The sequence below is a fragment of the Polistes dominula genome, unplaced genomic scaffold (genome assembly GCF_049000335.1).
Source record: "Polistes dominula isolate Pdom_NZ unplaced genomic scaffold, Pdom_raw_medaka contig_82, whole genome shotgun sequence".
Classification (NCBI taxonomy): Eukaryota; Metazoa; Arthropoda; class Insecta; order Hymenoptera; family Vespidae; genus Polistes; species Polistes dominula.
This window is the reverse complement of record NW_028301046.1, coordinates 806,974-825,000: the sequence shown is the minus strand read 5'-3', so window position 1 is coordinate 825,000 and position 18,027 is coordinate 806,974. Positions and strand designations below refer to the sequence as shown.

The 18,027-nt window shown below is 27.0% G+C and overlaps 1 protein-coding gene and 1 long non-coding RNA gene across 4 annotated transcripts in view; one reads left to right on the top strand and one right to left on the bottom strand.

The window, feature by feature from the left end:
* Positions 1–15,527, bottom strand: part of LOC107066296 (sex-lethal homolog) — a 22,870-nt gene extending 7,343 nt beyond the window's left edge. Inside the window, exons 1-6 of one of the 3 annotated variants that reach the window (XM_015320788.2) lie at positions 15,371–15,527; positions 13,346–13,866; positions 13,079–13,254; positions 12,830–12,943; positions 12,028–12,188; positions 1,255–1,632 (exon numbers count right to left, since the gene is read on the bottom strand). In XM_015320788.2, coding sequence (XP_015176274.1) covers positions 1,298–1,632; positions 12,028–12,188; positions 12,830–12,943; positions 13,079–13,254; positions 13,346–13,555 — 996 coding nt within the window. In that variant the 5' untranslated portion in view covers positions 13,556–13,866; positions 15,371–15,527 and the 3' untranslated portion in view covers positions 1,255–1,297. The remainder of the gene's footprint in view (positions 1–1,254; positions 1,633–12,027; positions 12,189–12,829; positions 12,944–13,078; positions 13,255–13,345; positions 13,867–15,370) is intronic. The other 2 variants (XM_015320781.2, XM_015320784.2) reach the window with 2 other exon arrangements.
* Positions 15,397–17,538, top strand: LOC149031608 (uncharacterized). Its single transcript, XR_016177553.1, has 3 exons — positions 15,397–15,535; positions 16,655–16,793; positions 16,893–17,538. It is a non-coding gene; the product is annotated as an uncharacterized LOC149031608 (long non-coding RNA).
* Positions 17,539–18,027: the final 489 nt, after the last annotated feature.

Below are 18,027 nucleotides of genomic sequence, written 5' to 3'. Positions count from 1 at the left end.
ATTTATTTTAGCCCGAATGCGGACACGTTAATTTTAAAATGGTGTATCTCTCACGACACACGGGCTATGCAACGGGATTTTTAACACCTACTATTTGTTTTTTTTTCTTTTTTTATGTTTTTTTTTGTTTTTGTAACTTTATTACCATTCTTTATACTTTGACTTTTAATGATTTTTTTTTTTTGTGTTTTTTCTTTTTGTTTTTTTGACGAATCTCTTTTCTTCTTTTGCTTTCTTTGCTTAATTACTACATATAACGCGAGCACTGACATTAGTTTGAAAAAACGTAAGAATGTATCGGATCCTTGGCTATTTTATAAACCCGACATTACGGAATGAACGTTCGAGCGATCGTAAAGTTTCCGAAGGATAGAGTAAAACCCGTGTATGTACAATGAATTACAGGATTATTGGTATCCGTGTATCTATTATTCATTTATTTTACATAACAGATATTTTTTACTTTTGACAGAAATCTTTCAAATTATTCTAAACAGAGAAATAATCTGTTGTTAGATTTGATGCCTCATTATTTAAATATTATTATATTTGACAGAGGATGATTTATTGATTCGTATCAATTAACTAATTTACTAATTGTAAAATATGTTTTATTTTATTTTTTATTTTTTATTAAAACATACGAATGAAAATCAATTATTTAAAACTTACAAATAGATGTACGAATATTTCCTGTGACTCACTGTACGCGTGCGATGTGTGTGTGTGTGTGTGTGTGTGTTTATGTGTGTATGTTTGTATGTTCCAGTATGTGTAATTAAAATATAGATAAGAAAGTAGAAAGAAATTAAGATAGAAAGGTTTAGTTTCTAATTCGAAATAAATGAATAAAATAATTCATTTAAGGTCAATAGTTTGTAAGAAGAAGAAGAAGAAGAAGAAGAATAAAAAAAAAGAAAAAGAAAAAGAAAAAAATAGGAAGAGAGAGAAAAAAAAAAAGAAAACCCCATAAAATGCTAAAATGATAAGGGGGGAATAATAGCCCAAAAGCACTTGACGATCACTCGAAATGACAAAATTTCGTGACGAATATTAATGATCGATCCGCTTTTAGAGTTGGCTGTATGGGGTGTAAAGATAGTGACGTGATAGTTATGCTTTATGGCATAACTAATTCTGCCATCTCCGTAATCGCTGCTGCAGTCGTTGTCGCCGTCGCAGTCGTCGTCATCGTCGTAGTAGTAATAGCAGTAGTAGTAGTAGCAGTAGTAGTAGTAGTAGTAGTAGTAGTACATAGTATAGTCGTAGTGCTTGTCGAGTTCTTGTTCCTCGATGGTCACCAAAAATGTGGCTGGACGTATCCACCGCCCATACCGATCGGATTGAAACGATGCTGATGTAACTTTTCCATTCTCATAGCACCAGGACCTCCTCCACTTCCGATAAAGCCACCACCATGATGCGATCCCCGACCAAAGCCTCCACCGGTTACTCTGCCAATCATTCCTGGTCCACCACCTCCACCACCTCCAATACCCATTCCCATTCCTGGTGGTCCTCCAATGCCACCCCGTCCTCTTCCACTGCTGCTGCTATTGAGGCTTCCGCTTACACCACCACCACCTCCTCCACCACTAACGCCGCTGCTGTTGCCACCGCTGCTTCCTCCCCCTGAAAGACCATCCAATCTTCGTTAACGCACCTCCTTTCTCTCTTCTCCAGGATCAATCCACGTGAAATCGCTCACTTTATTCGTCTCATTTTTATTTTTTTTTTATTTTTTTTTATTTTTTTTTATTTTTTTTTTTGTCAGACGTTTATAACTGTTCCAATTATTCTCATTTTGCATTGTGCGTTTGTTTCTATTTGATTAGATTTGATTTGATTTCTTAATGAATTTTATTTCTTCGTCATTTTAAATATTGATGCACTGCCAACTCAATGGTATTTATCGAAAATATTTTTTGTCTCTAAATCATTTAAACATACATATGCATAATATTATATGTATATATGTATCTATGTAAATATTATATTATACCGTACATCATCATTTTTTCGTTAGTTTTATATTTGATTTCGAAGAAAGAATTACATTACTCTATTTCATTGCTATAGAAAGTGATCGATTTGACATGCAATGACCTTAAGAGTACAAGTGACCGAACATGGAAGAAGAGGGGGAGACAATTCTTTTCCCTTCTTCCTATGATCGCTTGTGGCTATCGAGAAAGCTTATATAAATAGATTTTGCTCTATATTAAATCTAATCTATAATAATAATAATAATAATAATAATAATATATGTCTATATACATATTTAAAAATATATGTACATATACATCAGTTTTTGTTGTTGTGTGTTTGTCGTTTTTGTGTATAATATATGTACAAGGAGAAACTGTTAACAGACAAAATGACGAACGCGTGGGAAAATGTAATATTTCACATTTGAAAATGTATGTTATCGTTCCTGAAAGGATAGATATTTCATTTTGAAATTTACATTAATGATAACAGTCCAATTTCTATTTGCATATGTCATCATCTTATCCTCCTCTTCAACGTCATCATTGTATATGCAATCTAATCAAACAACTTTGTTGCAGCATTACATTTTAATATATATTTAATTAAATCCATGGAAATAATATCGAAAATAAAATTGGGATGGAGGTATGATGGTCTGGTCTGGTCTGGTCTTGTTTTAGAATAAAATCACAAGTACCATATATTTATTTTCTTTCTAATGTTTTAATCAAATTTAACGATAGAGCAACTACTACAGTTCTCACGTAAAATTTATCGTGACTGTAGGCAACAAGGATTATATATAAGAAAGGTATAAGATTTCTTATACAGAAAAATTTGAAGAACAAACTCTGACCTGATGCGTTGTCCCGTATTTTTTTTTTTTTTGTTTGTTTGTTCAGAAGTATATTTTTGTATTGACGATTTTTTTCCCCCTTTTCTATTTCTTTGCAACATTATCATCAATCCAGACGGATAGATAGACAAAAAGATAGATAAGTAGATTAATAGATAAATAGATAGATAGAGATAGAGATAGATAGATAGAGAAATAGATAAGATAGATAGATAGATAGATAGATAGATAAGATTATAATTTGTATATCGACAAACATCATGCAAACGTGTAACATACTTGGCGTGTGATTTTTTTGTTGGTAGCATTCATACAGACACAAAACAAAAAAAAGGAAAGTATATTAAAAAGCTTATATTGGGTCGAGTCATAAATGTAACTTCCGATGTGATTATGTAGAATCTATTTTTCGTATTTACCTATTATAAGTCACCGAAACTATAACAGATTTTTAATATCTTAATATATATCTATCAATTAATAATATAATATACATCAAAATACATATATGTATTCATGTATATGTATCAATTTAAAAATCGATTTTAAAACTCTTACTCTCTTGATAAGAGAAAGTTCATTTATAGAAAAATCTTACCGATGATTAATAAGATCTTAAAACATCATTACAGTAAATACACAAATATAGTGACGATATACAGATAATTAATTAAAAGAGATTGATCAAAAATCGTCAGTACAAAAAACGCGATACAACATTGTTTCTTTTTTTGTTCATCATCATCATCATCATCATCTTTCTTTCTTCCAATCATTATTCAACAAACGAATTTTCCCATTGAAATATTCGCAAAATGTATGTATGATGAACATCGGTCTTTAAACACTACTTGTATATATACATATACAAATGTATGTATATATGTATGTATAATAATAATAATAATAATAATATACAGTATATACATACATTTGCTTTTTCCGCTAGAATATCAATTATTATATATATCGTGTATTTTTTTATAGGTAAAGTTATTCTTTTTTTTATAATAATTTTTCTTTTCACTTTTCACGAAATAATTTTTGAACAGAGTGTTAACAGCGTAAAATCTACGCTCTCTACGTGTAACCATAAATAGCTAACTGGACTTAATACACTATAATCAAAATCGATTTGCAAAGAGCATTTATTTATTTATATTTTTCATATAATTGAATTACGCGAGAAGAGAAGAGAAAAATATGTTGAATATATTATTGAGAATGTCGCAGGCATTTTTTTAGAGACGCGTTTGTCTATTTTTCATTTTCTTTTTTCTTTTTGTTGCAACCAACAGCATGCAATTAAAATTACGTTCTTCCTTTCGCTGTAAATATAAATATATGAAAATCAAACCAAATCGTAAATCATATTAATATAAAATTGATTGAAACACAAATAGGAGAACGGGGCATACATATGTAATATATATGTTATTACATACATTACATATGTATATATTTTTGAGCATCGTTTTTTAACATCAATTTCTCGATATACAACTATGTAATTTTTTGTTTGTTTGTTTATCGACAGTCCCTTTTTATTTGTTTTGTTTAGTTTTTTAACTGTGTTCTTCGCAAATTGTATTTTTCATTCGGCGTTAATTTTGTCCTTATTCTTATCACAGCCATCGTTAGCAACTACCGGACTTCGATAATATCATTTCGCCCGAGCTCCATCATCAATCATCAATCATTTTTAAAAACCTTACAATTTTACTACTTAAATTAGAATCCTCTATAACTGCAACTTCCATCAAACTTATTTACAATCTCTACATATCTCTAATTAATGTCGTACAAGTTGGTGGTATGTGGTCACACATTTTTAATTTAAATAATAATTCTATCATTCTATATTTGACAATAACATAAAACATTTACCAAAAAAAATGTCAAAAGTTTGTAAATAATATCTTAAATTATACAGTTCTTTTCAAATAAAAAGATCAAATACTTTCATTATAAAAGAAAACAAGGACTTTGTAAAGAAAACTAACGAAAGTTAAAACAATTGTATAAAAAACATTGAAAGAAAAATTTCTCAAGTTTGGTTTTGAACTGTTCAACTTAATTTTTTTACAAATCCTGTATACATGTATATTTTGAAATAATAGTTGATGAAAAGTGTGACTCGAATACTTGGTATGTACGACGTTAAACAGTGACATGTGCATATTTTCTCTTAAGATAATTTGGTCTATTAAGATCGTTAATGAAAAATTGATCTTCATCAGACTCTATATTTGTGCTTTAGTCGATCGATTCGTCTGATTCTTTTCACTTTTCCCATAGTTGTGCAATTGACGATGTAAAATTGCAAGCTTTGTTTTAATACGATAATTATATATATAATATAATTTAATGCGATAACAACGACAACGACAACGACAACAACAACAACAACAACAGCAACAACAACAATTAACGCAGAGAGACGACCAAAAGTAAATTGAACAACAAAATTGCGCACATATTATACATATATATATGAAAATCTTAACAAATTAAATTGCATAATACAGTAGGGCCTCCCATATTTATCATCCTTGTTTTGTAGCAATTCATGCTGACTTTAAGCTATGAGATTTGCATACTTGTTACGATTGGATTTCATTTGCACGTGTATTTAGCATTAATTTGAAATATATGCTCTCGTTTTGTATAAATCATAGTTCCAATGATGCAAAAGTTCTGTTATTTTAATAACAATGAATGCATACATCATTTTATATAAACTTTCCCATAATTGGTCAAAGAAATTTGAGTTATAACTCTGCATGAAGCTAATAATGATAATAATGCAGCAAAATTATCAAGAATGCATGATATTAGACAATCTACAATCTCAGATATTAATAAACAAAAATATGATAATCAAAAATTACATGCTACATGTGTGCTTACGTGCCAAAAAAAATGTTGGAAAGAGTTTTTCCTTCATAAATAATTGTAAACAATGTTGAAAAAGCTGTCAACTATATTGCCATTGCATTATCAGCTTGTGATGATTTTAACAACAATGATATAATTGTATGCAAGCAAAAATAGCAAATAGAACCTCAATCAAATGAGGATGACATGCCCATTCATACTGAAGCATTTGAAAAATTTCAAAGACAATTTCAATGGTTCAAAAGCACCAAAAAGAATAGAATTTCGTAGAATTATTTGTGTTAAAAAGCTTGTGCAATTTTTGGTTTCTTATAAAGTGATATCCGAAAAATTTCGCTCATCTAGCAACTACTTTTGCCCACCTATAAATTACAGATACGAGAAGCTCTATTGTATTTTGAAAAATGACATAAATTACAAATCGCATAATGGCCGAACTATGGAAGTGCGTCAAATACCAGGGCATTCGCAATATTAAATTCTTAAAAGCTTCGGCTCTCTTTCTCTCTCTCTCTCTCTCTCTCTCCAACTATTATCCTATTGGATAATTTTGATCATTTATACAGAATGAATCATATTATATATATATATATATATATATATATATATATATATATATATATATTTGGATTTATAAATTTCTTTCATTCAAAATGAGAAGAATAACAGTGATTCTCAACTTTTTATATTTCATAAAAGTTCCCCATTAAAATGTATACATAACTGTATAAATAATCATTCTTCAATTTTGTAATTACGTGTAATAATGTTATACAATTCAGTCTGTATAATGATCTTCATTCGAACAAGGTACATAATATTATATTAAGAACAACACGACGTGCTATCGTGAGTTTTACAACAACGTGTCTCTCTCTCTCTCTCTCTCTCTTATTTTTCCAACCTTTCTTTCTCTCTCGATCAGCCGATGTAGAAGATAATATATATTATTATTATTATTATTATTACGAACAATATACCGAATGTATTTCTACTGTAATATGTATTTCTAACTTTACGTAAAAAAATGGACGATTGTCAAAGTCGAATAAGATATACATATATATATATATGTTTCTTCTTAAGTTCGTGATTCAATCATAAACTCAAGTTAATATTAATAATAATAATAATTCGATCGATCATTAAATACATTGATTAATAAGATAATAACAGTTAACAAGAAAAAATGCGATTAGATTAATAAATATCTATTATCTGTCGTTACAACTAACGATGGAACAATAACTACTTATGCATATTTTGTTTCTTTGTTTTTTTGTGTTTTTTTTTTTTTATTATCATTATTAGATATTTTTTTTTTTGTCAATTTCTTTAACAACAAATCCTATCGCATTTGAAGGATACCACCACCATCTTAAATGGTGAAATATGTGCAGAAGAATTACAAAAATGAATTATATCAAAAATTAAAACGAGAAAATGTTCTATCATTAGAGTATCCTGAGTTTTATGATAAAGTGTTCTAGCTAACACGTACGTATGTATAATACGTACACACCCACACACATACATACATACACGCACATCGTTTAATGATTATTCATCCAACAAAGTATAACATCCGACGATTGCTTTTAATATCTCGTGTGATATACATAAATTTCATATATATATATACATATACATATATATGTAATATTTTTTAATAACAATCAAATTCGGTATAATTTCGCAAAAGACGTTTGTTCAAACATTATTCAATATTTTTGTGATTAACCTTTGCTTACAACACTTGGTCCCCAAAGGACCCAGACCTTTTTTGCAACTTGAATCATTTTTCTCAATTGTACTCAACTTTGAATAATTTTTTAAACATATTTAAATTTAATTTAAAATTATAAAACTTATATAGTCTTTTTAAGTAAGTATTAAAGAAGTCTGAAAAAAAATGTTGAAGTAAATCTATGCAATAGTTAATTTTTTATAACAATTTTTCTCGCCCGAGTCCAAGACGAGTTACTCCAGGCGAGGTCCTAAACGTGTTACTCCAGGAAGGGTGGTAAACAAAGGTTAATATATCACGTTACAGGTGATTATTGTTACAAAAAAAGTGTTTAACATATATTACGTATATATATATATATATATATATATATATATATATATATATGTTTTAGGTATTGATTTGATCATACGTTTAACTACTGTAATCTCATAACATTGGAATCATATGGATCTTAACGATAAACTGTACAACATTCATGCTTAAAAATTATTATTACTTATTATTATTATTATTATTATTATTATTATTATTAGCGAAGGAGTTTTCGCAGTTTGATTGATCGCACCATAACACATCGTTACACGTTACATAAGTTGTTTTTTTTTTTTATTGCAGAATATCATTGAAATTATTAATTTGGAACAATAAATTGCATTCCTTCATATCAAAAACATTGAATAATCGTGTATAGATATATTGTTGTAATATATGCATTATCAATGTATAAGTAAAATCTGTAAAGATCCTATAGATCTATTTTTTGTATAATCTCTTTAAATCCTTCAAAAGTGTTTTTTTTAATTTAATGATAACTAATTTTTCTAGATTTTTTTTTTAATTTCTTCTTTTCTTTTTTTCTTCATTTTTGTTTTTTTATTCTATTTTTTTTTCTTTTTTTCGTTTAAGATTATTGCATAAAAGTGGAAAGCTGCAAGTATTTTGTAAGCTATATATTATTCGAATTATGTTATATATGTGATTAATATGTTACTAAATATGTGTGGAAAAAAAATAAGAAATAAGAAGAAAAATAAATAATAAACGTTAGCAGTTCATTTGATTATTATCGCATTCCCAAAGTTATAATTATTATTATTATTATTATTATAATAATAACATTTCAAGTAATATTTTCGTTTCTTTTTTTTCATATTTCTTTTTCTTTCTTTCTTTCTTTCTTGCTTTCTTTCTTTCTTTAATACGTATGCATATTTTTCAGAGCATGCTGTGTCATTTAAATCACAATTATAGTTTAATCATGAACTTTGAAAATTATTATTTATGTCATTAGCGTTATATTGAATTTTATATAAGCGTCTGATATTTGCTTGTGCTACTACAAAAAGCTTTGAAAAAAAAAAAAGATATATATATATATATATATGAAAATGATATATTATCTATATATATATATGAAAATGATATATTATCTATATATATATATGAAAATGATATATTATCTATAAAATTGTTAACTTTATATATTCATCAATTTCATGAAACTACAATAATAATTTTTAAATTTTAATAACAATTTTAATAACAATTAATAATTTTCTAAAGTTTGATTAAATGTAGGTTTATTATTATTATTATTTTTTTAATGCAATTCCTATATCAATATTTATCATAGTTGAAGTTTCTCAAAATGAACAAATTTTGTTTTAGATTAAAATAATATTGCATATATAATTTGAATAAATTTAAAATAAGAAAAAAGCAACGCTTAATTTATACAATATTTTTTGTTTGTTTGTTTTTAGTACTCTTTTAGAGAGTACATTATTATTATGTGCAAGTTTTTTCATAAAATATTACAAACAATTAATATTTCTTTTTTTTTTAAATTTCATCAAAATTCGCAATAACAAATTTCAATTAATAATGAAAGCATATATGTATATATATATATATAAATTCAAAGAGAGAGATTTCAACAAAATGAAATATTACGTTTATAATCTTTTATAAAGATAGTGGTCATAGCGCTGATATTTATTCCTGGTTGGATATAGGCGCTCTCCTTTGAAGATTGGTAAGCATAGAAATAAAAATGAAACATTAAATGAATATATTTTTTTTTTAACTTCGAATTATTCAATAGACCTTAATTGTTCGATACAAGACACAGCCATGCACTTAGAATTATAATCAAGCGGGCTTTTCACCGATGCAATAACAGCCCAATTATCATAAAATTAGCATATGCATATTACAAATAAATAATAGCAGGCAATTTGATAGACTGATATATTTCTATTTATAGAATTTATATATATATATATATATAAAATACATTTTATACATATATATATATATATGTATGTATTAAATAAAACTATCACAAGTGACAGTATTGATATAGGATACATTTTTATTAATGATAATAATTAATTTATAATTAATTTCATCATATAAATATACTACACTGTTGTATATAATTGATTTGCAATATTTTCAAATTCACTCATTTCAAATAATTTTTCTTTCTTTTTTTTTTTCTCTCGTGCACAATATCTTTTTAATATATATGATATAATATAATATAATAATATATATGTCCTAATATCATACGCACGCAATGCGCACTTAAGATTAATAGGAGAATGGGTATTATAATGAATATACGAAATAGTAGTAACTATTATATTTATGCCAAAACTATATACTTCGACCGTTTAGAATTTAACAAAAGCAATATATTTGAACATAATTTTTGATACAAAAGAAACTATTTATATATATATATATATTATATATAATATAATATAATATAATATCATATAATATAATATAATATAATATACTATAATATAATATAGATATATATTATATATATTATATATATTATATATATATATTATATATATATATATATATGTATATAAATATATATATATAGATAGATACAGAAAAAGTATGAAGTTATAATATAAACCAACTAAATCTATGTTTTATATAAGACACAATTGTTACATTATGTTTAACATAAAATATAATTATTTTTATGAAATAATAAATCATAATATATTTGAAAAATAAGTTTGTTAAAGATTAAATTATTGACAATATTCTTCATTAACGGAATCGTATTGACATTTGAATTATTACTTAAAAAACTAATTAAGTACGTTTTCATTTATTCACACACAAGATATTTAATAATTAATACACAACACTATGATTATTATTATTATTATTACTGTCCGGTTTTTCTTTTTTGTTGGTTGTATTCTTTTGCTTGTTTGTTTTGTTTGTTAATATTATTGATGAGAGAGAAACATATTCTTTGTTTTTTGTTTTGTTTTTATAGTGCATAATAAACACTCATATAGGAAACATATTTCACACTAAATCATGCACACTATATCATTGTTATTATTATTATTATTATTAGAAAACTGATATAGATGAAAAATGTCCGAACAAAATTGTCGGCTATATAGCAAATGTTGCTGCATTTTGTATACTTTGCGCACGATATATATATATAATTATAAATAATAATATTATTTGTTTCCATGTAAAAGGGACTAGTGCGATAAATCGTTGAAGTCTGATCTACAGGCAGCCATCTTATCTGGCAAAACATTAAAGTATTAGATATTTAATCTATAGTAATGCAAATATAAAATTCTATGCATATATATTTATCATATATATATATATATTAGCATAAATTTTATATAAGCATTACTATGGACATATATATATATATATACATATGTATGTATAAAGATAAGATTTGCAAAAGATCTTAAATACTTCATTGTTGAGTAAATAAATAAAAAAATATCAATTTTATTTTCATTTGATTAATTAAATAGAAAATTTTTTTATTCAAAAGATAGCTAAACAGATGAATATATTACATTGTAATAAATAAATAAATTAATAAATTAAATAAATAAATAAATAAATGTAGCAGTTATATTAAGACGGTGAAATAAGTGGTAAAAAAAAAAAAAATTGTTTCTCAATTTTTTTTTTTAACCTCAATTTCCCACTGTCATAATAATTAACAGGACATATTAAGTTATATATATATACATTCATACTTAAAAAAAAGTATGTAAGATAGATAATGCAATAGTAGCCTATGAAATTCTTATACAATATAATAAGAAATGTCAATGTATTTTTTTGTTTTTGTTGTTATTATTATTAAATAACTAAACCACACACCAAGAGGATATAGTAGGAATTATTTGTTCCCAGTTACACTATATATATATATATATTATATATATATATAATGCAATCATTCATGCGCCATTAATCAGAAAAAGTGTAAAGCGCAATGCAAAAGCACCTCTGACAATAAAAATAGATTATTTTTATTTTCATGATTATATTTTTCTTCATTTTAATTGAAGTAATATTGTATATATTTTATATAAATAACATTTGTTCTATTCTATCTATATATTATTTCTACTGTCAGAATAATACTAAAAACTAAGAGGCATATAAATATTATATATATATATATATATATATATATATAAATTATATTATTGAAATTACTTACCTCTACTTTGATTGTAGCCAGCTTGCCAACCTGCATAGTACGCTGCTTTTTGTTTTCCATGTTCTTCTGCTATCTTTACACTGAGTCTTTCAGAACCACCTTCCGGTACAGTACCATGAAGTTGTGCAATAGCTTCTTGTGCCTCTTCACGTTTATCAAATCTTTAATAATAAAATCATATTGTTCATAAATATTTATTATTCAAACATAAGTTTTTATTTAATATCAATGATTTAGATATGTTATTTAAATATTATAAAATGAACATCTTAGTTATTATTTCTCTTATGTAAGGAAATCATTAAATACTAATTCTATATTCAGCTTAACATTCAGTTTAGTGACATACTTTTGATACTATTTTCAACAATAAACCTATTCGACACAACCTGAATTTTCATTTATATATATTTTAATAGTTTAACTAGGTCAGCAATCGTAAAGACATAAAATTGAAATTATAATGTGTGGTCAGGCCAAGAATCGTATAAAAATAATTTGGCAAGAAATATCTTATGTATAGTAAATAAATGTATATTATTATGCGCTAACTTTGATTGCATAATGATACAATTAGTCTCATTTCTAACCAGCTGTTATTCTTGACTATGATCCAACTTATAATAATCGTTAAATTCATACGCACAAATTTTATACGCACTATGATAGAGTTGACGGGTAAATTGTTTTTCAAATCAATAAATTCTCATAATAAATAATATTATTAAATGCTATCATTTATAGCGTACAATTTTCAACTAAAAATTAAAAAAAAAAAAAAAAAAAAAAAAAAAAAACCCACCTAACAAATGCTACGCCTCTTGGTAAACCGGTAAGTTTGTCCTTTAAAATATTCTTCTGCACGATATTACCAAATTTACTGAATATATCATCTATCTGACTTTCCGTGATATTTCTGTAAAAACAACAAAGAAGAAGAAAATATAAGTATATATTAAAATTAAAGATCAATAAGTTAATATATCATTCTTATGTTATAATCATTGGAACTAACCGATGAGAGAGCATAGTTCATGCATTAAAAATTTACCTAGGTAGATTGGTAACATATAGATTAGTTTCCTTAATTTCTTCACCAGATGGACGAGCAAAAGACACTTTTAACCTCTTGTTTTGTACCTGCAGACCATTTAATGTATTTATTGCTGACAAAGCGTCATCTGCTTTAGTGTAGTTGACAAAACCAAAACCATAACTATAACCGGTCTAAAGAAAAAAGAGAAAATATTGTAATTAAATTATTGAATTACTCCAAAAATAATGTAGACAAATATATGTCAATGAATAATAGACATACTTTGTAGTCCTTCATTACTCGACATGATTCTACAGGTCCTATCGTGACAAATAAGCTGTAGAGATCCTTCTCCGTCATACTTTGTGGAAGATAATTAATAATTAAATTAGTCCGCGGCTCATCATTGTTTTTCATATGTTGTTGAGATTGCTGCTGCTGCTGCTGTTGTTGTTGCTGCTGCTGCTGCTGTTGCTCTAGCTGATCAGTCATTGTGCGTATATTCCAGGCTCCAGATTCTTCACCTCGTTTCAAAACTCTCCTCAGACTTCACTCTTAGAGCAATATTACCAATTCCAAGTTTCCTGGTTGGGACCGCTGTATACTCCGACTGATTTAGCCCAATGAAACCATCGACGGGGTCAGCAAATACAAAAAATATAAACAAATTCATTACTACGTTTTCCCCGTGCAATGCCATGATCGTTGATCGGTCTGTGCCCTTGAACGTTTTTTTTTTTTTTCACTTTTTTAAGTAATATAAAATAAATAGAAAATAAATGTGCATATTTATGATGGTAGACCTGTGTATGAGAAACAAAAAACAAAGGCAAGTAAGGACCAAAACAGAATTAACTTGAATAAATCAATAAAAAGAAAGAAAGACCCCAAAATATATTTGTACGTTCCTCGCATGAACATGCAAAATTTATGCTAAAACTTTGATTACTGTTAATAATATAGAAAAAACAAAAAGAAACAAAACAACAACTTTATTGTTTCATTACAAGTAGACAGCAGAGATGCTTTTCTATTGATATGCATTGCTTCCTGTTAATTATTTTCATAGAAATTTGAGAATATTTGCATAAAATGTTAGAAAATAATTTGAAACTAGAAATTGGTTGAAACAAATGATGCTAAAAGTATCACTGCAAATTGACTCATTTGTGATTACCATTACACGTGTTAAACATATTTTTTTACATATAGATAATAAATTATATAATTTATAATAAAGAAATAATAATATTTCATAATGTTGAGACAAAAATGTTGAGAAAACTTATAATTGAAGCGCAAATAAGCACGACTGGCACAATACCTTTGGAGTATTATGAAATAAAACTATTATCAAAATCGATATTATTTAACAACAATATTCTCATGTAACATTAACTATTCCTAAACGTGCTATTAAATACGCTAAAGGGAAACTCCCTTGTACCGTTTATAAAGTTCGCTTGAGAGCAAACTTTAGGTACGCTAAAAACATGTAATATATAAATTTTTACTGGAACAAAACAAAAACAAAACTGGATATTTCGAGAAAAGGGGAGAAAATTCGTCTAAGGTAACGCTTAAGATTCTCTGAATTCTCTTCTCATAGATTTGAAATGACACGTCATGTTATTTAGGAGATTGTAGGTTACGGTTGAATAGATATATCATCATAATACAAATTCTTTGTCCCTATATTTGAGGAATCCCGGGAGAAGCGAATAAGCCCGGCGAACTAATAAGTCGACCAAGCCGATAGAGGGATGACAACAAAGGGAAGAGCCATGAAGAGAGAACAGGAAAACGGTGGAACGGAAGAAATGGAAGGGGACATGGGAAGATGCCAGAACGAAAGAAAGAGCGCGCGCGCTGTAGCGTTCAGAGAAAGAGGAAGAGAGAAAGAGAGAGAGAGAGAGATACCCAACAAAAAATGCAACAACAGAGGGAGTATAAGAAATAACGTACAATAATTTTCGCGCCTTAAATACACTAAAAAGTATTACACTAGTCAAATTAAACCGATTAGTCAAAAGTAGCGCACAAAAACACGTATTTATTAAGAAAAGGAAATAACTCGCTTGCGTATAATTATGTAAGCGCCTTTCACTATCGTAGGAACACGCGTTATACTTTACCGGTTACCATTTGTAAGAATATACGCTGCGTTTCCTTTCTCGCGCACTTTCGACTATTCACTATCGTAAACGTTACCGTAAACGAAGATAACTTAAATATTGGTAAAAGGATGAAAGAAGAGAGAAGAAATATAAGGAAAACCGTGGAAGCAAATGAAGATGTAATATATACCGTCAGAAACACGTGAAAACTGAAAAAGCCAATTCTTGAACGGAGTCCGGTATATAACGTTGAAGTGTTCGCTTATAAAGACCGCATTTATCCAAGCCCAAGTTGGGCTGACCTACCTCTATGCAATCTAAGAGACCTCTATGAGATCTGACCTGCCCTCTTGCGGTATGTGACAAGTAATTTACTCCTTACTCCAATATAGCGCCAAAGAATATAAAAGTATATAGATGCTCACAAATTCTCTTGTTTCCTAACCAGATGCATCTTAGTTATTACCGGAACCACCAGTGGGCGATAGTACGTAGAATACTGAATTCTTTGATAGTATTGAACTATTCTTTGATAGTATTGTATTGCATCGCGTTATGTATATACTATTGCCAACTGGTGGTCTCGGTAATAACTAAGATGAATCTGACAAGAAAAAAAGTAAACTTTTGAGCTTCTATATACTTCTGTTTTCTTTACAATTGTAAAGTATTGGCGGATGCGTAATCATGTAATAATTTGATCATGCACAAAATCAATCGTGTACCACAGCCATGTTCCATTAAAAAAACTAATTGGAAGGGGGATAAACTATCCCGCCTAAAATTCTCCTAACACTTTTATATATCGTTTGAACCTCTTGCCAATTTTTCAAAGGTTATTGCATACACCAATATCCAAATCTTGCAATAAATAAAATTCAACTGTATGAATCGTTTCCCTAATTTTCTTTTCGTTTCTTTCATTTTTTTCTTTTTTTCATTATATATAGAAAATTATATAGACCAAAGATAGATATTAAACATTAACATTTGTCGTCAATATTCGTTAATATGCTTTACACGATTTTTGTAGAACAACTTTAATTAATTTTCAATCGTTATACAAATTTGTGTAGAGATTCATTTTGAAACGCGGGGACACAGATGTCTTTTGAATTTTGGCCAATCATCATGAAAGTACAATAAATTTGTAATTTCGATTGGCAAGATATCATATAAAATGACCTTCGTGTTTTAATACCGTTGTTATTTCAGTATAAATCTATATTTAATAAAAGAATTAAAAAAATCAAGGAACATCAATGAGAGAAGATGAAAATGGATATTGACAAATATAATTGAAATTTCTAATTCTTTTATACATTATCAAATATTATAAAATAACTAACTCCTCAAATTAAAGTCTCAAATTAATACCATCAATGATTTTCATTTTCTTTCTATGCTAAATTATTATTATTATAACTAGTCTAACCAAAAAAAAAAAAAAACATACCTCGATATTTTATTCCAGGAAAAAGCAATAATTGTTCATTGCAAATAATTGCATCACGTTTTGGTATATTGTTCACCAATATAATAATAGCTTCCCTTCGTATTCAAACTTTTAACCATTAAATATTTTCGTGGAAAAACGAAGAAACGTGAGGAAGGTAGTATATAGTATATATATATACGTATTTATAATGGATGACGAGTTATTATATTTTTAGTAATTAAATTGATCTTCTTTTGTTTACATGTTACACAAGATTGCTCGAGCAACAACAACTGTGCATATTAAAACAAGAAACCTATTCAGATCGATCGAATATCGATAATTGATATTGCTTTCTCATCTCAAAACTTACTTTAAAATAATATACAGTTAGTAACAGTATATTTATATATTCTTGTTCGATACTTTAAGGTTACTTCTGTAATATTTGAATTCTTAACTAACTGTATTAATTGATTTCGATTATCATCCACATCGTTTTGAAAATGAAAGATGAGATATTTTTTTATGGTCTCCACTCTTTAGATAAATAAAAAATTCATTTAAAAATTTGAATTTAACGTAAGCTTACAAGAAATTAATCGAAGATTGTTACATTGAAAAAGGATGTCCCATATCATAAAAATAACTTTATACTTTCATTGGTTTTTCTTGTATATTATTACACTCTAAGCTTACATAGATATAATTAATATATAAAGGGGGAAGTAACATTAAATATTGTAAGGAAAGATTGATTTTTCAAAAATAAAATAATAATCAATCAATTATGAAATTAATAAATCAAGATAATGTTCAAGTAATAATATTGATAATTGTTAAAGGGGATCTGAGAAAATGATATACATATGTGTATGTGTGTGTGTGTGGTATGTGTAAATATATGCACATATCACGAATCTCCGCATTGCGCTATAACGAACCGACGCTATCGTCCTTCTATACACCTTTATATTCATCAGCTATTCATAGATATTGAATAATAGTGCTTTCGAAAATTTAATCCCGCATATTCTTCTACCACGTGTGTTCTTTCATTTTCAATATTTTTTTCAAAAATAATTGCATCATCCATGTTAACGATTTAATATATATATATATATATATACAAAGAAAAACAATGCTTATTCTTAACTGATTATGTTACAATTCAGAATGAATTATGTTAATTGTTTATGCAACGTTTGGAATCTCTTTAATTGTTAAATATTAAAATGAAAAAAAAAAAATGAAATTAAAATTGTTTTAATTTAGAAGAAAAAAATTCTATGGCTAACGTTCTCCATCAATTTTTAATACAAAAATGTATCAACATTATTTCTACAAATTTAAATATTCGTTAAAATATTTATATACGTGACCTAATTTTAATTTATTTGTTTATATTA